The 27099-nt window shown below is 40.9% G+C and overlaps 1 protein-coding gene across 4 annotated transcripts in view; it reads left to right on the top strand.

Annotated features, from left to right (window-relative positions):
• The first annotated feature begins 5938 nt into the window (after positions 1–5938).
• The window catches only part of KLHL36 (kelch like family member 36), a 34348-nt gene continuing 13187 nt past the window's right edge, over positions 5939–27099 (top strand). Inside the window, exons 1-2 of one of the 4 annotated variants that reach the window (XM_074201927.1) lie at positions 5939–5976; positions 16853–16934. In XM_074201927.1, coding sequence (XP_074058028.1) covers positions 5954–5976; positions 16853–16934 — 105 coding nt within the window. In that variant the 5' untranslated portion in view covers positions 5939–5953. Of the gene's footprint in view, positions 5977–14480; positions 14579–14720; positions 14864–16852; positions 16935–26685; positions 26769–27099 lie in introns of those variants that run through there. The other 3 variants (XM_074201929.1, XM_074201933.1, XM_074201938.1) reach the window with 3 other exon arrangements.

Raw genomic sequence — 27099 nt, 5'->3', positions numbered from 1 at the left:
GAAATTATACTAAAGAAAACTACCTATGATAGACTTAAAACATGGAACAAGACATACATTTTTTGACTGGTGTGTAGGAATTTATTTTACTTAATTGTACATATTTGTTACGAGAATTTTATTATTGTTCATCTTTTTTTTCCAGTTGGAGGAGGAGAGGTAGGGGAGAGAGTCTAATTAGAAAAGGGTCCCGTGCTACCCCTCCAAAAAAAGTGAAAAAAAATTAGAAAGAACGGCAAATTAGATAAATTTGAAAGTTCTATGTTGAATTTGTCAAATACTTAAAAAGAAATCTAAGCCCTATATAACAGAGATTTGCAAATCTGTGTTCAGTTTTCTCTGAACTTAGAAACATCCCCTTTGTTTAGTGTTTACTGAGTTCTGGGAAATAGAAAACAAAGGGAAAACCATCCTATTAAGGTAGAACATTACTTGTTTTTAGTTGATAACCTGTAATTCCTTGAGAGCAATCTTTCTTTATTTCTCCAGTGCTTAGAGGCACCTAAGTGGCATAGTCTAGGACAGAGAGTTTGGCCTGGAGTCATGAAAGACTTGAGTTCAAATGTGACCTCAGATAGTAACTGTATGACCCTGGGCAAGTCACTTAACCTCATTTTGCCTCAGTTTCCTCAACTATAAAATGGTGAGTTTAATAGCTATCTCTTGTTAGATGGAAAGATAAGATAATGCCAAAAAACTTACATAATCTACTTATTCCCTTTCCTAATTCCCTCAACACACACTGCCCCAGATATTATAAAAGCTTATTAAATGTTTCTTGGCTGACTATTATTTGATTTTAGTGGACCAGGATAGAAAGAGAATGCATGTGAGAGTCAAGAAACCTGGGTTCTAGTCTCTAGACACTTCAAGCTTTAGGAGGAAGCTCTTCTAATTGTAATTTTTTTTATGTTTATTCTGATTCTACTATTAGCAAATCTTTAAGATCTGGTTTCTAAGTCTTGACTCTACTAGCACCAAGTTGTGGGACTTTGGGTTAGTCATCTCATTTGATGTGTGCTCCTATCTATGGAATATATACACCAGGGATATACTAACTCCCAAAAGCTCATGAATATATTTTAAGGCATCAGTGAACTTGGAAAGAAAAAAAAATCCTACTTTTATTTTCTAACTAACCTCTACTAGAAAGACTACCTCCTTCAATTCTGAATGTAGGCAACAACAGTTAGTAATTGTGACTTTGCCAGAAATAGAAATTATAAATATTTTCATGTCTGTACAATAATTGTAGATGTCTCATAATATTGTTTCTACTCATAACCATTTTTGAAATTAATGCTTAGGAGACCCAGTTCCAGATTACACATGTCTACAGATGCTCCTACAATTATAAGTGTCCATGTGTTTTACCAGTCTACCAAAGGGGTCCATGAAGGGGAAAGGAAGAAGCTCTTAGTAGTTTATAAAGATCATCTCATTTGATCCTCGAAACAGGGAAGGAAGCAGGTGCTGTTATTAAGCCCATGTTACAGATGAAAAAATTGAGACAGAGGTTAAGTGACTTGCCCAAGGTCACAAAGCTAATATGTGTCTAAGATTGGATTTGAACTTGGATCTGCAAGACCCTATGTCTAGACTCTATTCACTGAGAGGATTTCCCCCAATAGTAATGCCAATTTTAGAGAAATATGTAAGCTGAGCAAAATGAGATCCTAAACCTCCACTTTCTGGGGAAGTCCCCAAGAATTCCAAGGAAAGAATTTCCTAGGTAAGGTAACCCAAGAACTAATCCTTCAGGCAAAAATGTGCCAAGTCAATCGTGGCTGCCAACACTGAGTTGTCTCATAAGTGGCCTCAAGTTGAAGAGTTTGGGAATCCAAGCTTTTACTGAGATAAGGGGAATTTTCTGAGTAATGAATGTTTGCCAAATGAATCCAGGCAAGACCACTTTCATTTCTCCTGTGCCTGTTTAAGCCATGGTTCTGACTTTTTGGACCTTTTTTCAGTCTTTGTATAGTCTTTCTTTTTGTAGTCTTCCTCCATTAGAATGAACGCTCCTAGAGGTCAGGGACTTCATTTTTGCTTGTATTTATACCTCACTAGCTTAATAAATACTTGTGGCTTCCTTCCTAGTTGGCCCAAAGTGAGTTTTCCATTTTGTTGTTAGTCGGGTCTGACTCTTTGTGACCCCTATGACCATACTGAACTGGCTTGCTGTTTACTTCTCTAGTGGATTAAGGTAAACAAAGGTTAAGTGACTTGCTAGTTGAGTGACAGCTAGTAAGCGTGTAAGGTTGGATGTATGCTCTTTCAGCTGAATCATCTAGGTGCCTCATCTTATGAGAATATAAACCACAAGGTGATGCTGATTCTGGAGGACTTCATTGTACCCTAATAGTACAGTGGTACTTCTAAAGAAGAATTTTTTTTTAATTTTAAGGGTAATTAAATTTATTGATTATGTGCTTTTGCCAATCCTTTATGTGTTTTCTGTATTATTTATGGACTCTTCTCAATGCTTTACATTCTTATCTTTGGTGGTTTAAATAAAACCTTACACTAGTCAATATATGTATTTGTTACCTTGAATGCCTCTATGTGACCTGTATGGGACCCTGGTACACATATCTGTAGAGACTTGAATAGAAGCTATGTTTCTGTATTCCTTAGTGTAAAGTCTGAGTGAGGATAATGTGAGCCTACGAGAGATTTAGTTTGGGGACTCTGATCCCAACAGACCAAGAACCTGGGGCTTTGGTCTAAGGTTAGCATATAAAATGGAGGTGAAGGTAGAAGTGGCCTAAAATTAAGGATCTTACAATCAAATCCATGGACTTTTTTTTAATATTTTGTAAACTGGGAGCAGCTAGGTGGTACAGTGGATAGAGCACCAGACCTGGAGTCAGGAGGACCTGAGTGCAAATCTGACCTCAGATACTTAATGATTACCTAGCTGTGTGACCTTAGACAAGTCACTTAACCTATTGCCTTGCAAAAAAAAAACAACCAAAAATATTTTGTAAACTGTATTTCAATATACTTGGCTTCCTTTGTCATCTTCTATATTTTGTAAACCATAATTCTTAGAAGAGGGTCCATAGCTTCACCAGACTATCTGAGAGGCCCATATCCCAAAAAGATTTAAGTACTCCTGGACTAGGGACTAATTGAACCAATAGTTCAACTCATGTCTAAGTCAGAATCCTGTTTATGGACAAGGAAATAATCCACCATTTATTTAGTCTATCTCTTTATTTTCAACTCTTTAACTCATACAAGTTTTGGGGGGTTTGTTTGTTTTTTAAAGATTGAATTGAAATCTGCCTCTCTGCAACTTCAAAGCCTAATAAGACTGAGTTTGCCCCCCCTGCAGTGATATCATACCCAATTACCCTATTCCCCTTGATTCTCCAATCTAAACATTCGCAGTTCCTTAGGCCAATCCTTCTAAGGGCTATTCTCTTGGCCTTTTGCCAGTCTGGATGCCCTCTTCTGGATTTGTTCCAGGGTGTCAATGTCTTTCCCCTTCCTTTTATCCCCTTAAAACATTTACTAATAGTACAGGACTCTATTCCAGTAAAAGCTTCATTGATGGTGGGAAGTTGATACCTAGTGAGTCTCCCTCTCTTTACAAACCCAGTCATTCTTTAGGTAATGCCCCTGGCACCACATTAATAGCCTCTTTCAATTATGTTCACAAGGGAAGAGGAGAAATACCTTCCCTCTTAGTAACAACAGCAGCCTACTGTGCACTGGTCACAGTTCAGAACTATTGAGATTTATCTCTTGGCATCTCAATGGGCTTTGCTAAAGCAAAAGTAGTTTGAATTGATTCAAACTGGCTCATTCAGGGCCTTGTTTCCCAGCTGGTGAGCTGAGACAATGACCTTGCTGTGTCCTGGGTTTCCTCACTTTTTTTTTTTTTGCTTTATTTTTAATTTATTTCCTTTACTTGCAGTTAAAATGGAGAATTATGTCCCAGCTCTGCCTCTAGCTAGCTCCCTGTTATGAGTCACATTTCCCACTCAATATCTCAATTTACTTATCTGAAAAAAGAGGTGGTTGGACTATATCGCTAAGAATTTGACTTGCTCTGACATTTTATGTTCTGTGGATTCATCTGACTGGAGATGTAAGTGGGAAGGAGGACAGGTGAAAAGTGTTGTATATACCCATGCATCAGTTTTCCTTTGTCTTCTGTGATCTTACCAAGTGGCTCATTCTATCTCAGGGTACAAATACCTGGATCCAAATCCAGACTCTGACACTCTCGTAAGCAGAACTACGAGAGGTGGTGGAAATTGGAAGGAGTCAAGTGGGCAGGCCAAATCTAGGAAATGGTCCCATACTCCATGTCCACTCCTCTCTGTTCCTGAGTGTCTCTAGATTTCACATTTTTATATAGCCCCTTTTAAAGGCCAAGAACAAGTATAAAGAGGCAGTTAGGTGGCTCAGTGTATAGAGCACAGGCCCTGGAGTCAGGAGGACCTGAGTTCAAATTTGACATCAGTCACTTAAATATTACTTTGCTGTGTGACCTTGGGCAAGTCACTTAACCCCTGTGTCTTGCAAAAAAAAAAAGAAGAAAGTATATAGCCATTGCAATTCACTATGGTCATCACACATCAATATGGTATCAATAGAACAAGAAATATACAGAACAAAACAAGAAATTTATGTTTTTTCAAGGAAACAATGCCAAAACAAAGTTCTTATCAGTGGGAAGCAATGATGATTTTCTTTCTCAAGTAGAGAAAGTGTCTCATATGCTAGAACAGAGGGACACATCAAAGGGGCAGCAGGGACACAGGGCAATTTCAGGCATGCCAAGTGAAAAATTTCCCAACAATTAGAACTATATGAAAATAGAAATGGCTGCCTTAGAATTAGAAGTGCTATGTGAATAATCCTTTACTGAAAGACTTTAAGGGGTATCTGAATGATCACTTTTCAGAGATATTTAAAGAAATATGTGGGGCAATTAAGTCAAGTCTGCAAACATAAAGTGCTTGCTAATTAATGGGTTGGAGAAGGTGACTTATGAACTTCTAATTCAATGACTTGCTAACATAGTGCATTATTTGTTGTTAAGTTATTTCAGTCATGTCCAACTCTTCATGACCCTATTTAGGGTTTTCTTGGTAAAAATATTAGTGGTTTGCCATTTTCTTCTCCAGTTCATTTTACAGATGAGGAAACTGAGACAAAAGGGTGAAGTGATTTGCCTAGGGCCACACACAGCTAGGAAGTGTCTGAGGCCAGATTTGAACTCAGGAACATAATTCTTCCTGATATCAGATCCAGTGATCATCAACCAAGTAACACTTGATTTATGGTTTTATTGCTTTATACACTTAAAACTGTGGTAATAATGCAAATTAAACTTAAAAGTATGTTGCATTCATTTTCCCCTTTTTTCTTGAGAGTCTGATTTTAAACATTTTCCAGCACATCCCTAGATAAATGTAGCAGCTTATTTTGTGTTGATAAAATAAGTTTCCTTAGTACAAGATAGGGCATGACTAATTAGCAGTGTGTCCAAGAATCACTGGAATGAAAACTCAGTTGGTATCATGATGCGGTAGGCACAACAACTAATATGGATAGCATTCAGGAATAAGAAGTTAATAGTAATCCCTTTCATTCAGTATTGATCAGATCACAGTATTAATGTCATGTAAAATTCTGGGTACCATATTTGGGGGAAGACACTGCCTTGCTGGAAAGCATCCAGAGGAAGCCAACCAGGAAGGTAGAGATTTATAATTTCATATCATAAAGAGAACTAAAGACTTACTGGGGACAGGATAGTTATTGTAAAGTATTTGAAAGACTCTTGTAGAAGGTAGTCTTGCTCTTGTTGACCCCTGCCAGTTTTGCTTCTGATTTTCCAGCCTTTGGTCACTGTCTTACCCTAGATCTGTCCTCATCTGGGTCCTCCTTTTCCATCCTTCCTTGGAGATAACTCATCCTGGAACATTTCTCCACCATGATGACTTCCTTCTCCCACTGGTGAGTAAGTCCTCTTGGAGCTTTCATTTTGAGGGAGGGTCCAGGTTGGTCAAACTTCATTTCCTCCCTGGGAATGTTAATTTGTAATATTTACATATATGTATATATATATATATATATATATATACACACATATACATACAGAGAGAATAGATGACCTTTGATGGATTTTTATGATTTGCAAAGCAATTCATATCCATTATTTCATTTGTCTCCCAATGATGCATTAAAGTAGATCCTACAGTTATTATCCCTTTTTTACAGATGAGAAAACTAAGACTCAGAGAGATGAAAGCACTTACCTAAGATTACATTAATAGTAAGTGCTGGGGGCAACTAGGTGGCACAGTGGATAGAGCACTGGTCCTGGAGTCAGGAGGACCTGAGACCGGCCTCAGACATTTAATAATTGTCTGTATGATCTTGGGCAAATCACTTAACCCCATTGTTTTGCCAAAAAATATTGTAAGTGTTAGAGGCAGGATTTGAATCCAGATCTTTCTGACTTCAGGTTTAGTACTTTATTCACTAAAACCTGTTATATCTCTACATATAGTATATTAACCCCCACACACATACACACCACCACCAACACCATGTTTTTCAATGAATCTTAACCATATGTTCCATATGAGCTATGTATATTTCTTTGGAAACTGTAGCTAGCCCATGGTAGTGGTGGGGGGAGGTGTTGGACCACATACTAAATTTCCATAAAGTAAGCCATTCCTGTCATTCAATGAGACCGAACAGAAGCTTTGCTTTTGGATGACTGCCCGGTGTGTCCACTTTTTTTTTTTACTTTATATCTTGAAATTCCCTGTTATTCTCTATTCACTCCTCTTTTATTGAAATTTCTAATAAAGTTATCCCTTCTCTTAACCAAGGCCAATCCCTCTGCTTGTAACTTTGATCCCAACCCTATCTCTTGCCTGCTCTCTTTTCTTCTCTCTCTCTCTCTCTCTCTCTCTCTCTCTCTCTCTCTCTCTCTCTCTCTCTCTCTTCTCTCTGTCTCTCCTCTCCTCTCCTCTCCTCTCTCCCTTCTTTTTCTCTTCCTTCCCTCATCTTTCTCCATCTCCCTCTCTTTCTCTCTCCCTCTCTTCCTCCCTATTCTCCCTCTCCTTCCCTCTTTCTCTGTCTCTGTCACTGTCTCTCTATCTCTGTCTGTCCCTCTCCATCTCAGACTCTGTCACTTGTCTCTGTCTCTGTCTCGTTTTCTCTTTCTCCTTCTGTATCTCCCTCATCTATTTAGTCCTTGTTTATTCACTAGCTCCATTCCCACTGCCTACAAACAGACTCAGATCTTAAAAAAACAGAACAAAACAAAAACCCTTCATTTATCCTCGTTAAACTCTCATTTCCAAACCAAAATTCTTAGAAAAGCTTGTCTTAGCAACTTTTAGAAATGAGGTTAGGGGACGTGAAGGAGGGTATCTCAAATTGTGAACATGAATGACAGAAAAGTAAGTTTGGAAGAGGAATAGGAAGGCAAAAAGATGTGTTCTCAGCAAGTCGAGTTTCAAATAGCTATGGGACATCCAGAGAGAAACATCCATGGGCCATGGGCAATTCAGGACTATGTTCTGTATACTTAATTATCTGACTCCATTTCCTTTCCTCTCAATAACTTCTCAACTAACTCCTTACAGCCTGGATTCTGAACATATCTGAAGCTGACCTCTCAAAATTATAATTGATGCTTAATTATGAAGTCACCAAATTTGGCTAAAATATCTACTTGGCACAGTGAATAGAGAGCATTGGGCCCGGAGTCAGAAAGACCTGAGTTCAGACGATCCACCTAGTTGTTACCTAGTTGCCCCTTGGAATGCTTACTTTATTTCAAAGCTCAACTCATGTAACATCTCCTACTTAACACTGTATCTGGCACATTCTGGGCACTTAATAAATGTAAGTTAATTTATTGGAGGTCTTTTCTGAATTCCCCCCAATTATTTGTGCTTCTCCATTTCATTTGACCTATTCTGCACTTGCTTATATGGGTACATAGTTTACAGATAGAGTATAAGCTTGATATCAGAGATCATTTGCTTTTTGTCTTGCTGATGTCTATCATGGTATACAGTTGGTGTTTCTCAATATTTGTGGATTGTTGCTTGTAAAGTCAGAGGTGCTAATAAGATTGCCATCCAGATCATGAAGAGCAGGGATTCTTAACCTCGGGTCCATGGTTTTATTTTTAAAAATAATTTAACTATTTTTAAGGGTTTCATTTGAAACTCCACATATTTTATATGTTTAAAAACATGATTCTGAGAAGGAATTGAAAGATTTCACAAGTCTGCCAAAGGGATCCATGCCACACAAATAGCTAAAACCTATAGTGAGACTAACTTTGTTAGTTTAGCATGACCTACTAATTTAATTTTAAGCCTTCATTTTGTGACTGAATAAGGTATATAGGCTGTTCTTCATTTTTTAGGATAAGCATTTATGTGACCTAACTTAGTAAGTAACATATGTTCTCCCAAACAACTGATAATTGTGTATGGAATCCTGATAGAACAGACCACCAAAGGGAAAATAATGTAAACAACTTCAACATGAGTTTAGCAATAAGCCACCAACTGAATTATGTTGTAAACAAATTAGATAATGAATTACAAATCAGAACTTGAGCTAATGCTTCCCCATAGCTAGAGTTCTAGAGTTATATAAACCTAGCCAAGGATGAGATGAAGGAGGGATTTCTACATTCCCCATTTCCCACACTTGAGACTCTAAGCCTCTCTTGGGATCACTTAAGGGCAATGCTATTTGATGGACTTGCCAGATGATCCCATTACTCAAAGAAAGATACATGACTTCTGGCTGGGTAGAAAGGGAAGTTTTTAGACACCAAGCAAAATTCATGCTTACCAGGACTCTTGGTTTATCCCTAGAGAGGATGAGGTTTGCATTGTTTTGAAATATTGATTAATAAAGTCTTGATTGTGTTTTCCCATCTGTTATAAACATGGACCAATGTTTTACAAGAATCCCTGATGTAGGGGCGGCTAGGTGGCACAGTAGATAATCGGCCCTGGAGTCAGGAGTACCTGAGTTCAAATCCAGCCTCAGACAATAATTACCTAGCTGTGTGGCCTTGGGCAAGCCACTTAACCCCATTGCCTTGAAAAAACTAAAAAAAAAAAAAAAAAAGAATCCCTGATGTAGTGGGAAGAGAGTCCAATCTGAAGTTATGAAACCTGGGTTGAAACCTCAGCTCTGTTTAGCTCCTCCTGGAATCTCCATTTACAGTGGCCCTTAGTCTAGTCAAGTCTTCTTTGGATTTCTCCACCTCCTACATTAATCCTGGCAGTCATACTTCATCATATCTACCCTACCTCTGGTGCCTCCCCACACTCATATGAAGAAGGTAGCAGTGGTGAATTCCTCTAAGAACCTCAACAAGAGCACCCAGGGTCAGCTAAATGATATAATGGGTAGAGCATCAAACTAAGAATCAGAAAATCTGAGTTCAAATACAGATACTTACTAGTAGTGTGATCCTGGACAAGTTACTTAATCCTTATTTGCCTCTATTCCTCATCTGTAAAATGGGGGGGGGGGGAACCTACTGGAGATGAAAATGGTAAAACAAACACTCTAATATCTTTGATAAGAAATTTCCATGGACAAAGTTCATGGGGATCATATAAAATTGGACATGATTAAACACCAACAAGGGCAAGTAGGCTAGCTTGCCTCTTCATTTTCCACCTGGCTATATTCTCTCCTGTGTATTTCAGCAACATGCCTTCAGCCTAGCACTTCACCCACCCTCTCATTTTCCTTTTGTATTAACCTTGATGGCAGGGACTATCATTCATTCATTCTTTCTTCCTTTCTTTTTCTTTCTACTTTTCTTCTTTTATTCCTCTTTCTTTCTTTCCATTTAATCTAGAATCTGACAAACAGTAGACACATAATAAATGTTTATTTACTCACATGCTCCCTTACTTGTAAAGTGGGGTTTTTTTGTGATCCATAAATGAATAACACTAAAAAGATAGAGGACACATCAAATGGATGACAGGGACAATAGACTTTTATTTAGTAAGATTAAATTATATTGAGAGGACTACCCAATTAAAGTAGCTTGAGGTAAGATAGCAAAAGGGAAATCAGGGAAAGTATGGGGACAAGACTTAAGAACTTGATTCCTAGAGGAGGAGTTGGCCAGCAAAATCTTAGGAAGGCCTTTGGCAGTTAAGGGGACCCAGAGAATAGCATGCTTTTAGAACTAATCCATTCACCTCAGCACAATAGCATTTCCAAATCTTTTCATATCTCCTAAAATCTCCCATTGATCTCCTGCCACCATCCCTTCTACTTAGATCATGGTCTCATATTTCGCTGAAAAAACTAAAGCCCTTCTCCAAGTGCTCTCTCTTCTCCCTTCTTCCTCATTTTATATCACTCAGATACCTTTGCAACTATATCTTCCTGCATCCCTCCCTCACATGAACAGGTCCAAAGCAAACACCTCCACACGCACAGATGATCTTATTTTATCCATTTCTCTCTAACAGATTGCTCCCTTTATCATCCCTACTCTTTCACCAATCTTCAAACTCTCCCTGATCACCAGTCTCATATTTGCAACAGTCTATTAGACATCTCAACCTGGAAATCCCATTGACAGCTTAAATGCAAGTCCAAAATGGAACTCATTATCTTCCTTTTCAAATCCTCCCTTTTTCCTAACTTGTACCACCACCCTCCCAGTTACTGAAGTTTAGGAGTCATTCTCATCTCTTCTTTCTCACGCCCCACATTCAATCAGTTGTCAAAATCTGTCACTTCTGCTTTCAGGTTGTTCCTCATATATGTGTTCTCTCTTCTGATACTATCACCATCCTGGCACAATCCTTCATCATCTCAGGACTGCACTATTGGAATAACCTGTTGTTTGGTATCCATGCTTCAAGCCTTTCCACCAAACTCAAGGCCATTCTGCACTCAACTGTCTGACCATATTTTCCCCCATACCATTCAATAAACTTCAGCAGCTCTCTTTTCACCTCTAAAATCAGCTATAAAATTCTCTTTTTGGTATTCAAAGTACTTTAAAATTTGAACCCATCTCCAGTATTCTTACAACTTACCCCTACCTGCCTCATCATCATCATCATCATCATCTGACATTTATATAGTGTTTGCAAGGTGACTTGTAAGGTGTCAGTCACTTTATAGTTATGTTCTTTATAATTATTATCTCATTTGATCCTCATAACAAGCCAAGGAGATAAGTGCCATTATGATCCCCAATTAACAGGTAAGGAAACTGAGGCAAACGGAAGTCAAATGACTTATCCAAGGTCACACAGCTAGTTTCTGAGAGCAAATTTGAACTCTTACTACAAATCCAGTGTTAATCCACTGCACCACCTAACTATAGTGACACTGTCTTCCTTACTATTTCTGGTACAAGAAGCCCATCTCCTGATGCCTTGCATTTTCATTGGCTATCTCCCATTCCTGGAACTCCATCCTTCCCCATCCCTACCTTACTCGGCTTCCTTATGAAGTTCTGAATGAAGTCTTTCCCAGTCTTCCTTAATCGTTACTCTGAAATTATCTCCAATTTATCCTGTATATACTTATTTATACATATCCATAAATGTTTGCATATCATCTCCCTCTTTGGACTGTAAGGATCTTGAGAGCAGGGACTGGTTTTTGCCCTTCTCTGTATTTCCAGCTCTTCGCATATAGCAGGTTTGTAAATGCATGTGGATTTGATGAACTTGAACCTGGAGTCAGGAAGGCCTAAGTTTCCATGTGGTATTATTAGCCTGCTAGCTATGTAATCACTTAACCTCTGGTCTACCTCCATCTCCATGTTAGGTTTCACATGCAAGTCAAGACATCACCTTGGTGATGTCATTGGTTTTCTTCAAGAACAAAAAAACAAACAGGCCAAGACTGATCACAGCACCTACTTCTCTATTTTTTTTTCTTTTGTGAATATAAAATGAAATATTTGTTAAGTGCTTTGCAGGCCTTAAAGAGCTCCATCAATTCAAGTCAGCTATTTTCTAAGGCACTGATCAGAGAGGCTTGGGAATAGAGACTGACTAAGGGATCGGAAGGGCCTTTTCCTAATGGTGCCTAATTCATTGTTGTTAACATGACTCCAGGTGCCTGGGCTGTGGGACTCCAGATTGGGAGTCAGTTTTGTCAGCTGCCTACTGTCAGTAAGGCAGAGTGGAACATGGGATAGTTTAGGCCTGGGTTTGAGTTCCAGTTCTGAAATTCCTTACTTGGGTTAAGCTTGGGAAATTTTTTCCAGCCTTAGTTTTTCTCCTCTGTAAAATAAGCTGGCTAACCAGCCCTGGAGTCAAAAGGACCTGAATTCAAATCTAATCTCAGATACTTGATACTAGCTTGCTGTGACCTTGGGCAAATCAGTTTTCCATGTTTATACTCAAGTCAATATTCCAATTCTCTAAGCAATTCTATCAATATGACTGATCTGCCTAGCTAAAGGGAGTTTTCTCATCTAGGTGCCCCCTACAGTATTGGAATCATAGTCCTGGGCAAAACAACAAACAAACCAACCTTGACATTAATGAATATAGAAATATCCAATTTTTTTAATGGGCAGAAAAATTACATCACTTTGCCCTGTCTGTACCTAAAATCCCAGCCCAGTTATTTGTTACTTGTGGGGCTTCAGTGAAATGACCTAGAATCTTAGAAAGAATAATTGTTTTTATATAGTTTCTTGCATGTTACTTCCCTGCTAAGACTTCTATGGACTTCTCCAAAGAGGAAACTATCTTTTGCCTTTGTTTGTAGTCCCCAGAAATTAGTGGTATTCCTGGAAGAAAGTAGCCTTTCATAAATAGTCATTGACTACAAATTCTGACTGGATCACAGAAATGGAGACTTTTGTGAGGAAATGGAGTCTGGGAATAGCTACTATTTGCCATTGCATCTCCTGTAGATTACAGTTGTTTCTCAGAAGGGTTTGGTGGCTGAGAAAAAAAAATTTGTCTTAGAATGAACAAGACAGTGGCCAGTTCCAACTCTGGCACCTAGGAGTGGGAGCCTGCCTGATGTGGAAAGATTGAGGGATTTGGAATTTGAAAACCTGGCTTCAAAGCCTGGTGCTACCACACCTGCCATAGCTGATGACGTTGCACAAATACTTATTTGAACCAGTTAGTAAGTGAACATTTATTAGATGCCTACTAGGTACCTGATGCTGGTGATGCAAAGGACAAAAACAGTCCTTGTCCTCATAGTCTACTGGGTTGCCTCAGTTTCCTCATGTGTAAAATGAATTAATCTATATGAATTCTGAGGTCTCTTCCAAGTCACTTTACACCCTCAACCTTACAGTGAGGGGAGGGCAAGGGAGGCAGAGCTGAACCTCATCACCTCTGCTTACAAAGGGTTGGGTACCTACACCTTCGCAATTAGATTAGGAGTCTCCATTTCCTCATGCATTTCCTCATGGGGGTGGGGGGAGTTAAACTAGGAGAGCCTCTTCCAAGTCCAAATCCTATAATCTTGGGTTCCATAGATTTCTCACCCCAAGCCCTGTGCCTAATCCCAAGTAGGTCAGCAGCAGGGGGCCCCATCAGATCAAAGGCCTCATGGACTTCTGGGAGGGAGGAGAAAAGGGAAGAGGAGAGGAAGGACAGAGGAGGAAAGAAGAAAGAGGAAGAGGAAGGGAAAGGAAGGGAAGAGGAGAGAGGTGAGGGAGAGGAAGGGAGAAGAGGAGAGGGAGGGGAAGGAGGTGGGAGAGAAAGAGGAAAAGGGGGAGGGGGAGAAGAGAGAGGAGGAGGGGGAGAGGAAGAGGAGAAGGGAGGAAGAGGAAGGAGGTGGGGAGAAGTGAGGGGAAGGGAGAGGGGGAGGAAAGGAGGAGGAGGGAGGGAAGGGAGGAGAGGGGAGAAGGGAGGGAGAGGAAAGAAGAGTGGAGGGGAGAAGAGAAGGAGGAGAGGTGAGGGAGAGGAGGAAAGAGAAAGGAGAAAGAAGGGAATGGGGAGGGAGAGGAGGAGAGGGGAGGAAGAGGAGAGAGATGAGAAAAGAGAAGTGAAAGAAGGGAGAAGGGAGGGAGAGGAAAGAAGTGGGAGAAGAGGAGGGGGAGGGAGGGGAGAAGAGGGGAAGAGAAGGTGAAAGGAAGGAGGAGGAGGAGAAGGGAGGAGGAAAGTGAGGAAGGGAGTGGAGGAAGAGGGCAGGGAGGCGGGGGTGGCGGGAGGCGGGGCGGGCCGGCCGGGCCCGGCTTGTTTGTTTGCGGCCGGGCCGGCGTCAGCTGGCCGCGGGCTGAGCCCACCTCTTCCCGGGCCCCCGCCCCTGGCTCCCCGAGCTCCCATTGGCCCGGCCTCCGCTTCAGTCGGCCCAGCACTTCCTGGCGGAGCCATGGCCCGGGCCGGGGCCGGGGCCGGGGCCCGAGCCGGGGCCGGGACCGGGACCGGGGCCGGGGCCGGGGCCGGAGTCCGAGCCGGAGCCGGAGCCCGCGGAGGGCCGGCCGCGCCGCTGCTGCTGCCGCCCGGCCGCTGGGGCGGGGGATCGGGATCCCGGCCGGGCGCCGGCGGCGCTTCTCCGGCCAGCCTGTAGCCCGCCCGCGCAGCCCTCACCTGCCCAGGTTGGTCCGCTCGTCCCCGGGCGAGCTCCCGAGCCTCCTGCCCTTCCTCCCTCCCTTCTCACTTCGCATCCCTCCTTCCAGCTGCCCCCCAGCAAAGCGAGCCGCCCCCACCCCGCCCCGGGCCAATTCCCCGTGCAGTCCGAGGTCCAGCTTGGACCCGGAATCTTTGTCCCTACCTTTCAGCTGCCCCCCCCCTTCTTACCTCTGCCCGGGTTGGCACATCTAAAGCCCAGCCCCCTACGAGAGGGTAAACCTTAAGGATCCATTTGTGCCCGTGGGCTTCAGGTAGGTCCCCCAGATCTCTTACGAGGCGCCTTTTTTCCTCTGTTCCTTTATGTCTCGGCCCCTGCCAGACTGCAAGCTACTTGCGAGCAGGGACGGTGTTTTAGCCAAACTTTGCCTCCCTGCCCCCCCAAAGCAGCAGCTGTTTAATGAATGTTCGGGATCTTGGAAGGGCTCACGGTTTGTTGGGGCTTGGGGAGGGGGCGCTTTGAGCTCTGGATGGCTGGCATTTTGGAGTGTGGGAGTCTCTGGGGGAGGGAGAGAGAGAGAGAGAACTGCCTGTCCATACCGAGAAAACGCCGCCCCCACCCCACCCCCCGTTACCCAGAATTGCCAGGAGAGCCCCAGAACTGATTAAGTAGCTCGGGGGAGGTCACGGAGCTTAGTTAGCTCCACATTCCTCTACTCGGCTCACAGAATCCAGAGGAAGGAGGGAGCCCAGCCATCTCGATCTCTTTTCAATCCCCTCTTTTATAGAGGAAGAAACTGAGACCCCTCGGGAGCCCAGGATCACCCAGTAGGTAGCAACGCTAGGATTCGAACCCATGTCCTCTTGATTCTCCAGACCTTGTCCTTTCCATTGAGGTGAGAGCAGGTTCAGGTAAATGCTACTTTTATTTTCTTCTGGACTGACTCCACCCAGGAAATTGAATCTTAAAAACCTTGGCACCTCTTTTCTCTGGTCCCAGGGGCTCTGAACAAGAACTGAGCCCATGCCTACTTGCCTTGCCATCTGGAGAGTTAGTTTTTATTTTCCACAGGGTGATACCTGGACCTTCTCCACTTAACATGTGCTCAGATAATTCTGCCCCCCCCCCCAGATAATCAGACCAGGTAAGAGGGCCAGCTTTTGAGTTGCCTAATTGATCATCTACCCTTTCCGTGCGTGCCCTTGTCTTTCATATTTATTCTTCCCCCCCAAAACCTATCAATAACTCTTTACCCAGTTTTTGTGGACTGGTAGAGATAGAAGGAGCCCTGCAGATGATCAGATCTACCACTCACTTTACAGATGAGGAAACTACAGCCTATAGGGGTCAAATGACTTGTCTAAAGTTACCACTTAGGCACCAGAACCCAACTTAATTGAATCATTGACCTGCCCACCCCCACGGCAATAGGCAAGGTACCTCTTAAAGCAAGAACTTTTACCCTTTTGCATACAATCGACACTTAATGATTGAATTTGTTTCCTATATACTTGTCCTGCCTGTACCTTGAAAACTGGGGGACAGCTAGGTGGCACAGTGGATAGAGCACCCTCCCTGGAGTTGGTCTCAGACACCTAATAATGATCTAGCTGTGTGACTTTGGGCAAGTCAGTTATCTTGCAAAAAGTCAAAAGAAAATTGGGCAAGACCACACTTTTGGGGGGGGGGGGTCAACACAGCTAGTAAGTTTCTGAGACTGGAATTGAACTCAGATCACCCTGACTCTAGGACCTGTGCTCTATCCACTATGCCATCTGGCTACCTCTATGGTCATACTTTTCTAAGAAATTTTCTAAAATCTTTAATCATACAATAGTATATGTATTTTTATATATCTATATATGTGTATGTTTACATAAATATACATATATGCATAGCTACATATCTATATTTAAATATGTATATTCTTAGGATTTCTTCAGATGCCTACATCAATCCTCCTGTTAGGGGTTTTGATTTAGCTACATGAGTCAGTATTCATAAGCCTTATTCATGGCCAACAGGCCACAAAAGATTTGGCTATGATTTGCAGATGAGTATTCTGGGAAATAGAAGATGGAGGCTATTTATTAACTGCTTGTGATTCTTCACTATAACTTGATTTAAAGAAAACCGGGAATATAGTTTATTCAATCTCATCTTTATCTTAAAGTCTAGTCTCTCGGCTCTTTCCGTGATTTCCCAACTTCTTGCTTCCAGTGGCTGTATCTGGGTACCAGATCCTTATGAATTTAGTCAATGACAATTACATGCTCAATAATTCTCTGTTTTGTTCTTGTAGGAATACTATCAATCACTTTATAATGGAGGGGGCCAGACAGACAAGAGTGTCTCGTCCATACAAGATCAGTGAATCTTCAAAGGTGTGTATTTGTGAATGATGTGTCTCTTTTTTGCTTTTTGGGTCTGGACCTGTGCTGTTGGTTGTTTGGTTCCTTTTCTTCGTTACTGGGGGGGGGGGGGAAGCAAAATGACAGACAAGTCTATGTTAGAGATTACAGTGTGTCTGACTGACTGATCAGACCAATACGAGTTCAGATAACTCTTCCACAGGTCAGGCACAAATAATCTATGCGAACATCTGGGGTGCTTGCTCTAAACCTACATATGTCATGTTTCTTTTGAGCTGCTTCCATGCTGCCCTATTCAGAGTACAGCATCCTCTCTGATGATGATGAGGCCACAAGGTCCTCTGCCCATATCTCCCAAGCGTCATAATCAATTCCAACGTTCTTTAGAGAGACCTTCAGAGAGTCCTTGTGTTGCTTTACCTGTGCTGTAGGATCATAGAGTCAGCTCTGGCTCAGGAACCAGCTAATTCAACCCTCTCATTTTATAAATAAGCAAATTAAAGCCCAGAAAAAATCAGTGACTTAATGACTTGTCCAAGGTCACTCAGACTGTGGGAGCATATGTAATTCCTGAATGAAATTAGTGTCATGTGGAAACATTTTTTTAACATTAATTATGGGGTGGGGAACCTTTATTCTGCCAAGAACATCTGGATATTTTTAACATCATCTACAGACTATATTTGGTCAAACATGTAATTAATTCACCCTTTAAAAGCTACTAGAATTATTGAATTTTAGGTCCCACTTGTGGTTGCCTTTGGCAACACCAGACCTATATGACTCAAAGGCCAGAGGTTCCTCACCCCTGCATTAATTGAATAAATTTAAAATATGAATTTAACAAAGGCAGGATTTGAACCTCTGTCCTTAGATTCCAAAGGAGGTGCTTATTCCACTATGCTAGGTTGATTTCATCAGGAAAGAGAATTATTGGTCTGGAAACTTTCTCCAGAAGTTTGATGCAAATTTGCTACTCACCTATATAGCCTTTAGAGACTTGTTTTATCCATGGCCTCACTAGTAGGCACCAACCTCCTGGAGTCAAGAGGATCTGAGTTCAAATGGGACCTCAAATCTGTCAGACATCTGACACTTACTAGCTATGTGACCTTGAGCAAGTCACTTAACTCTGTCTCTCATCCAGGATCATCTCTAATCTTCCTGATCCATATCTGGTCTCTAGACTCAGATGGCTCCAGAAAGTGAGGCTAGTGACTTAGCATAGTCCCCTCCTCACTCAGATCCACTGCATATGCATGGCATGGTAGCATGGCATCACCACCTTGATGTTGTCACCACTATGTTAAGAGACCACTGGCTGATCCAATCAATATGAGCTCGGGAAACTCCATCACAGGTCAGGCACAAATAGTCCATGTTCCCAATATGGTGTCCTGCGAGATTGAAGGACAAAAAACAACCACAACCACCATTGAATATACAACATGTCCAGTCTCACCAGGATCTGATTTTAGATTCTTCATCTTGAAAGTGCAGCCTGGAGACATTTTCATATCAAGCTGGGCAGAATGGAAAGAAAAGAATCATAGAATATATATTGGGAGAGACTTTACCCCTTCCTTTTTGAATATATATTGGGAGAGACTTTACCCCTTCCTTTTTTAGATAACAAACTGATATCCAAAGAGGGAAAGCCTAGGATCATAAAACAGATCAGTCAATCAATAACCATTTATTAACTACCTGCCATGTGCCAGTGACTGTTTGGCAATCAGGTTATAAAAACAAAGTTAAATAAGCTCAGCTGTCAAGGAAATTTGCAATAGAGAAGATAGTATGTACACACAAAAATCTATATGCAATAATTATGTACCATGAACACACAGAAACAACTGTAAAATCTACTCACAGCAATTGTGCACCGTTTACACATTTAAGCAGATATAAAATCTATACTCAGTATAGATATAAGCAGATATAAAATATATGGAAAATGCCTTTCCCTAACAGCCAAGAATTCATAAAGCAGTCTGCCACCCTGAAGAAAGGAGATGGTCAATGGATTTCTCCAACTCTCTCCTCTCTTCCTTGCCTGGTTTCTCTATCTGTCCCTGGGCCTCCCAGCTTTTACTGACTTCATTCCAAAAGTAGATCCATGAGGCCCCTTAGGGCTTTTGAGGCCTTTAAGTTGAGAGCACCCTTTGGTTAGCTTGTGACATTGGGGGTGATGGCTTAGCTTCTTTGTCAGAACCCAATTTACCACAGGCATTACTTTAACATTTTTTTCTTAAAAAATTTTTTTATTAATATATTTTGTGTTGCCATTGTTTATATTTCCCAATATGGTCTTCTCTTTCTTCCCTTTCTCTGTCCTAGAAAGTGAGTCCTTATAATAAAAAATTTTTAAAAGGGGAGAAAGAATAGTTCAGCAAAACTAATCAATATATCTATATCAGTCTTATGTTCAAAGCAGCTAGGGGATGCTGTGATGGAACAGTCAGTAGGACCTGAGATCAGCTCTAAAGTCAGACTCTTACTAGATGACCCCAAGCCAGTCATTTATCCCCAATTTCCTTTTCTTCCCCTCCAAACACAAACATTATGCACAGTGCTGCCTCAGTCATTGCTTTCTGACACAATAAGAAATGATTGCAGATTTTCATTTTTGAAAGTACTCTCATTTTTCATGAAGACCAGTGGGTAAGGGTTTATTTGAAGAAGTGTTATTTGTCCTGCGCGGTTAATAAAGAAGAGAGCTGTGGCTCACTATTTTCTGTTGTTGTTGAGTCATCTCTCTTAGATCCTACCTTTTGTGAGCCCATTTGGGGTTTTCTTGTCAAAGATACTGAAATGGTTTGCCATTTCCTTCTCTAATTCATTTTACAGATGAGGTACTGAGTCTAAAAGGGATAAGTGACTTGCTCAAGAGTTACAGAGCTAGTAAATGTCTATGGTTGGATTTGAACTCAGATCTCCCTGACTTTATTGTATCCTCTATACCACTTAGCTGCCCCAACTGGCCACCAATAACTTGTCCAAAAGACAAAGTAAAAGAGATTGTGTTTAAAGAAAAGAGAATGTGTACTTTAAATTAAAACCAGATTATAAATACAGGAAACAGTTTCCTGTTATTTGAACAAGCAGGAGAAACCTTTTTTTTTTTTTTTTGAGACAGGATCTCCCTAACAGAGACTAGAAGTGCAGCAGCCACTGACTCCTGGGCAGCAAAAAAGTCTTCCACATCTTCCATCTCTTACTTGGACTGGTTTATCCCTTCTTGGGCATCCAGCTTTCTGGTCCCTACTCCCAGGGGCTCATTTTATTGGGGTCAAATTTTGTGTGAACAGAAAAAAGGCTAGTCCATAGGTTCCTAACGTGCCCTCACCTCCAAGTTAGGAACCCCCACCAACCCGTTTGAGTTCAACCCCCTTCATTTTACAACCGAGAAACAGTTGAGGCCCAGAGAGGTTGATGACCTGTCCAGGGTCCCACTACTAGGAAGCATCTGTTTTAGTTCTACTCTACGGCTCAGAACTGCTGAGTTCACGTCCACCACCAGTTTCAGTAGCAGGACCCACACCAACAGGCCCAGCTCACAAGAGAACTGTTTTCAGAGTTTGTTGATTTTGGACACATGGGGACTTGGCTTCGCATAGTGGCTCAGCTCTTTAACCCCTGTATGATTTCAGTCAAATTATCTGATGTCTCCGAGACCATTTCTTCAGTCATAAAAAGTTGCAGTTTGACTGGCTTCCCTCCAAGCTCCCTTTGAACCGCATTTCATAAAATGTAACACTTTGTAAAACCCTTTCAGTAGCAATTTTAAAATAGCTGTTTAAAAACAGGTTGTGGGTAGATTGGAAGGGACTAGTTGGTCACTTGGCAATGCTTTGGCTCATTTAACTTGTAATGTTTGCATTTCAAAATTCTGGAAGTGATTTTTCTTTCCGGAAGAGTATCTAAGTTAATAGGCTACACCCATACAAAAAGGCTCTGTGATTTGGTCAACTATAGGGGAATCTCAGCATGGGAACAATTTCCTCCATTAAACAGATAGAGACCTAATTATCAGAGTGAAGTGGAATATGGGACCTGGAAGGAGGAAGTCCTGTGTTCAAATCCTACATCAGATACTTCCTTGCTGTGTGACTTAGGACAGGTTACTCAACCTCTCTGGGCCTCAGTTTCTCAACTGTAAAATAAAGAGATTGGACTCAATCAAGGAGTCCTAACCTAGAGGTTGGGAATCTGTAGACTTGTGGTTTTTTTTAATATTTTAGTATTATTGGTTATAAGGATTTTATACATTTAAAAACATTTTTAGAAGGGATCCATAGACTTCACCAAATTGCCAAAAGAAATCCACAGCACACACAAAAAGATTAAGTTCCCCTGAGGAAATGCCTTCCAACTCTCTAAGTCTATGATTCTAGCGAGCTGCTGGAGGCCCATAGATAGTAAGTGACTTGTTCCAAGATCCCATAGCTAGCAACTGTCAGGGGCAGGATTTGAATTCTTATCCCCCTAGTTTCAAATCTTATATATCATTCACCAGGCCCTACTATTGCAACTTTCCCAGATTAATATTTTTAAAATTGTTAGCTATTCAGTGGTATCAAAATCGAATAGAAACAGATCTGCATAATGACTTAGAAAAACACATTTAACATTATCTATGCTGCATTTTTTTTAATTTGTTAAATATTTTCCAATTACATTTTAATTTGGGTTCATGCTTAGGAACAAGTTTGACACCTCTTGATTAGTTAGAGTAATAATTTAACTAAATGATTATTTAGGGGTTAGAGAAACTTACAGTTGAGTCATTTCAGACATATCTGACTCTTAATGACCTTATATAGAGTTTTCTTGGTGAAGATACGGAAGTGGTTTGCTATTTCCTTCTCCAGCTCATTTTACAGTTGAGGAACCTGAAGCAAATAGTGAATCGACTTGCCCAGGGTCCCACAGCTAGTAAGTCTCTGAGGCCGGATCCTGGGTATATAGTGGTTTACCTCCAAAGATTGGAATTCAAGGAATCCTGGAGGAGCAGGAGTAGACAGGAAGGAGCAAAGACTCCAGGAAACCATCTGATGTTGACTGTGAGCCTTAGGTCCACTGTTCTCCTTTAACCCAGGAACCTCCCTGGTCCAACATCAGCTCCACTCAACATGAATGTGGAATCAGTGGAAAACTGCTTTTGGTCTCCACTTTGAAGACTGAGACTTGGCAAGATCTCTCAGAAGCCTCTCTATCAAACAGTATTTGTGTCAGTCTGGATGGCTTTGAGCAACACCTCTAAGAAACTGGGATGTGATCTAATACCAACCTGTCTGCCTTCCAGAAGGGCCATCCTGGGCATCCTAAGATTTAGAGCTTCAGGGAACCATCTAGTGTAGGGGACAGCAGATGACCCCTGGGTCAAATCTGGCTCACCACCTGCTTTTGTACAACCCAAGGACTAAGAATACTTTTTTATATTTTTAAGTTAACGTCTATTGGCATACAAAAATTTAGTTCATTGAACCCTGAGGAAGGTTAGGCCTGGATGGAAAGTGACTTATCCAATATCATATAGATAGTAAAGATCAGAACCAAACTTGAACTCAGTCAGGTCTTCTAACCTCAAGCTGAATTTCTTTCCTTCCTTTCTCTCTTCCTCCCTTCCTTCTTTGTTTTTCTTCTTCCGTCCTTTCTTCCTTCCTTTCTTTCCTTGAGCCAAATATATTTTTTAGTTTTCTCCAATTATATATAAAAACAATTTTTTACATTCATCCTTTAAAATAAAAGAGTTCCAAATTCTCTCTCTCCCTCATTGAGAAAGCAAACAATTTGATATAGGTTATCAATGTGCACTCATTTAGCATACTTTTCACATCACACTGCTTCCATCTTAATTTTCATCTCATATTTGCCTACACATTAGAGTATATAATTTTTTTTGGCAAAGCAGTTGGGGTTAAGTGACTTGCCCAGGGTCATATTAGTAAGTATCAAATGTCTGAAGCCAGTTTTGAACTTGGGTCCTGATTCCAGGGCTGATGTTCTACCCATTGCACTGTGATTCAATACCTTTACTAATTAAAAAATTATCTTCTGAAATGAAAATTGAACTCATTCTGCTTGTCCCAAGAGGGCAGAATTTGAAGCAAGGGATGAAAGGAGGGAAGGAAGGAAACTAAGATTGAAGTCAGAAGACCTGACTGAGTTCAAGTCTGGTTCTGATCCTTTACTACCTATATGACATTGGATAAGTCACTTTGCCACCTAGGCCTAGCCTTCCTCAAGGTTCTGTGAACTATATTTTTGAATGCTAATAGATGTTTACTTAAAAACATAAAAAAAAGCATTCTTAGTCTTTGAGTTGTTCAAAAGCAGGTGATGAGCCAGATCTGGCCGGGGTCAAATTGGGAAGAGGATTGATGGAAGGTAAAATTTCCTGAGGCCAATGAAAGCTGGTCAAAAGTAGAAGGGGGATAGAGGCAGCGTGATGGTGCAGTGGAGAGTACCAGCCCTGGAGTCAGGAGGACCTGAGTTCACATGTGGCCTCAGACATTTAATAATTACCTAGCTGTGTGGCCTTGGGCAAGTTACTTAACCCTACTGCTTTGCAAAAATAAATTTAAAAAAAGAAATAAAAGGGGCTATCCCAGAAGACTGTGGCTCTCCCCCTTCCAAAGACCTTACAGAAAAGTCTGGAGACCTATTTAACAGATGGGAGCTAATCCTTTTTTCAGAATGGGTTAGACTAAACAAACAACTGTTGAGTTCCTAGCTCTGAGACTGAATCTGTGAAAGTTTTCATTGTGAACATCTTCAACTTCAGGCCATTTCCATTTGATAACAGTCTAAATAGTCACCAGATGCTTACAGATTGTTTCTAGTATCTACATTTCTAAAGGGTATGGACTATATGTCCTATATTTCTGAGGTCCTCAGAGTACTTAACTATGAACCTCTGTAATGATGGGTGCTAGATAAATCACTTAACCTTTTTAAGTTTCCTTATCTAAAAATGAAGGGATTGACTTCAGTGGCCTCAGATCCTTTCTACTAAATGACAATCCTGAGCATGGAAAGACTCAAGAGTTTTATCCCTTAGTCTTTTCCCATGCCATTCTGTTGCCTAAGATAGCATTCCTCTGACATCCCACAGTGCTGTACCAGATAACCCTCACTGCTGTGGAACAAATTGGAAGTTTACTTTTCTTTTCCTTGCATGTTCAAGCCCTCAGTACCAGGGTAACCTCCTGGGTTTGTTTAACTCCTATCCCCAGTGACTCATAGTCATCTGTGACAGCACTGTAAGAACCCTCCCAAGCCTTTGTCTGAAATTGGAATGTTGGATTTTTGCTTTGAATTGCACATTTCGATAAACAAATCCTGAGTCACAGAAACAGTCTTGGAAGGGAAGGTTAAATGAAATCAACCTTTTAAAAAAAAAAAAACTCATGCTGTAAAATGGGAGAGAAGTTTTGTCATTAGCAGCCACAAGGGGGCAGCAGCTGCTATGGAGAGAATGTTCTCTGGGATCTGCTCTCACTTCTTAGCTGTCTCTGGTCAAAGGCTTAGAGGATGGCTTTGGTTCTTGTTCTCTAAACATGGCAGGACCACAATGCCCCTCACCCTCATTTTTATTGCTTTACTTTCATCATGCATGAAGGTGACAAGCTAAAAAAGAGCAGCTTTTACAGCTGATCATATAAAACCCAAGCCATCCTTACCTCTGAAAAGATCAAATTGAGCATCATGGAGATGTGGATAGAGTGGGGACTTGGAGGCTGGTAAGAAATGGGCTTAAATATCACCCCAAGGGGGAGTTATGTGGCTCAATGGATAGAGTACCAATCCTGAAGTCAGGAAGACCTGCCTAGGTTCAGATCTGGCCTCAGACACTGGTGTGACCCTGGGCAAATCACTTAACTCCAGTTGCCTTCCAAAAAGATCCCAGTCATATGCTTTCTAGCTAAGTCAAATGAGGTCATCTATGCAATGAATCTTGTAAACCTTAGAGTACTCCCTACCACATTCTAGTCCTTAGCTTGTGACCCTGGGCAAGTCACGTACAACCTCTCTGAAGCTCAGTTTCTTCATCTGTAAAATGAGGGGTTTAAATCCAATGACTCAATGAATTTCCTTCTAGCTCTATAACTATAATCATTTGATCATAGTGCTAATAATAGCCAGCATTTATAGAACACATAAAACCTACAAATCTTGATTTATTCATTTCTCACAGCCACCTTCTAAGTCAGGTGCCCCCCTCACAGTGGGTAGAGCAACAGTCCTGAAGTCAGGCAGTCCTGAGTTCAAATGTGACCTTAGACTTGTATTAGCTGTGTGACCTTGGGCAAGTCATTTAACCCTAATTGCCTCTTCACAGTCAGGTCCATGTCCAGTTGTTCTGACCTATATTTGGCCAGTGGACCCTGATGGCTCTGGAAGAGATAGTGAGGCTGTTGACCTAGCTTCAGATTCATTTCGAGTGCTTCTCAGGGCATATCCCTGATATCATGATCTTATAGAACAAAGGAACAATATCATTTAGCATCTCTATTATGCCTATTTTGGGCCAGGCACACTGAAGTTCTTTTTAAAGATTATCTCATTATGTCATAACAGCCCTGAAAGGTAAGTGTTATTATTATGCCCCATTTTCCAGATAAAGGAAACCGAGACTGATGGTAGTTATTTTGTTTTTTAGGTTTGTTTTTTTTGCAAGGCAAATGGAGTTAAGTGGCTTGCCCAAGGCCACACAGCTAGGTAATTATTAAGTTTCTGAGACCAGATTTGAACCCAGGTACTCCTGACTCCAGGGCCAGTGCTTTATCTACTGCGCCACCTAGCCACCCCTACTGATGGTAGTTAAATGATGTATCCAAGGGTTATATAGCTAATAAGCATCAGAGATGGAATTTGAACATAAGTCTTCCTGTCTCCAAAAGACATACTCTATCCTCCGTCCACTTAGATGCCTCAACTGATAGTAAAGAACATGAGACTGGAAATTAGGTATTCTGAGTTTGAATTCTGACTATGGGCAGGTCACTGCAACACTGAGAACCTCAGTTTTCTTATCTGGAAAAGGGCTTAAAATACTTTTGCTTTGTAACACCTCAGGGTGTTAGGAGGGTGAGGTTTTATAAACCTTTAAAAGGTATATAAAAATCAATTTTTGTGGATCATTTAGCAGCATATGGGTTTGTAGCCTCTTGTAGCAGGAAAAAGAGGTGAACTAGAAGTCACAGGTCTGTGACTGTGACTGATAAGAGTCACAGGCTCTGATCCATACTAGTTTTGATGGTCATGGGCTAGTTAACTTCCTTTTTCTGAACCTCAGTTTCCTTATATGGAAAATGGGAATGTTAACTTGCAAGATTGTCATCAGGGACAAGTTATATAAATCTAAAAGCCCTATAAAATATTTTTTGGGGGGGGTAAATCTTTTTTTATATTTATTAAATAATTTTTCATTATTTATACTTCAGAACACTGGCTTATAATAATATCAACTTGTCCTGGCTACAAAACTTTGTACATGTCAGCTCATGTTCATCTCAATCAATGTGATCTTCACATTGAAATAGGAGGCACAAATGTGTTTATTCCCATTTTACAGTTGAGAAAACAGAAACTGAGAGAGTTGACATGTCATACCCAAGATCACAGTTAGAAGTTGTGGAACCAATACATTCAATTCAATAGTTCAGCAAGCAAGGTACTGTCCTAGGTCCTAGGAATAAAAAAATGCGAAAATTGAACAGTGTCTCCCCTTAAGTATCTCATATTCTATTACCAGATATTGATAGGGTTGAACAAATCACTTCAGGAGGAGGGAATCCTGACAGGATGGGGAAGAGCAGGAAAGGCCTCACCAAGGAGGTAACACCAGATCTGTCTCTTTTGATAGTAAGGATTAAAATTATATTTTATATTTGTATTTTTATTTATATATTATATTTTATTTATATACATTTTATTTATATTTATATTTTTTAAATTTTTTTTAGGTTTTTTTTGCAAGGCAAATGGGGTTAAGTGGCTTGCCCAAGGCCACACAGCTAGGTAATTATTAAGTGTCTGAGATTGGATTTGAACCCAGGTAGTCCTGACTCCAGGGCTGGTGCTTTATCCACTGCGCCACCTAGCTGCCCCTAATATTTTATATTTTTATATTTATATTTTATATTTCAAATTATATTTCACTTTTTTT

The sequence above is a fragment of the Macrotis lagotis genome, chromosome 1 (genome assembly GCF_037893015.1).
Source record: "Macrotis lagotis isolate mMagLag1 chromosome 1, bilby.v1.9.chrom.fasta, whole genome shotgun sequence".
NCBI classification, from domain to species: Eukaryota; Metazoa; Chordata; class Mammalia; order Peramelemorphia; family Peramelidae; genus Macrotis; species Macrotis lagotis.
Note: the sequence above shows the minus strand (reverse complement) of the source record. Positions and strands in the feature narration are given on the sequence as shown.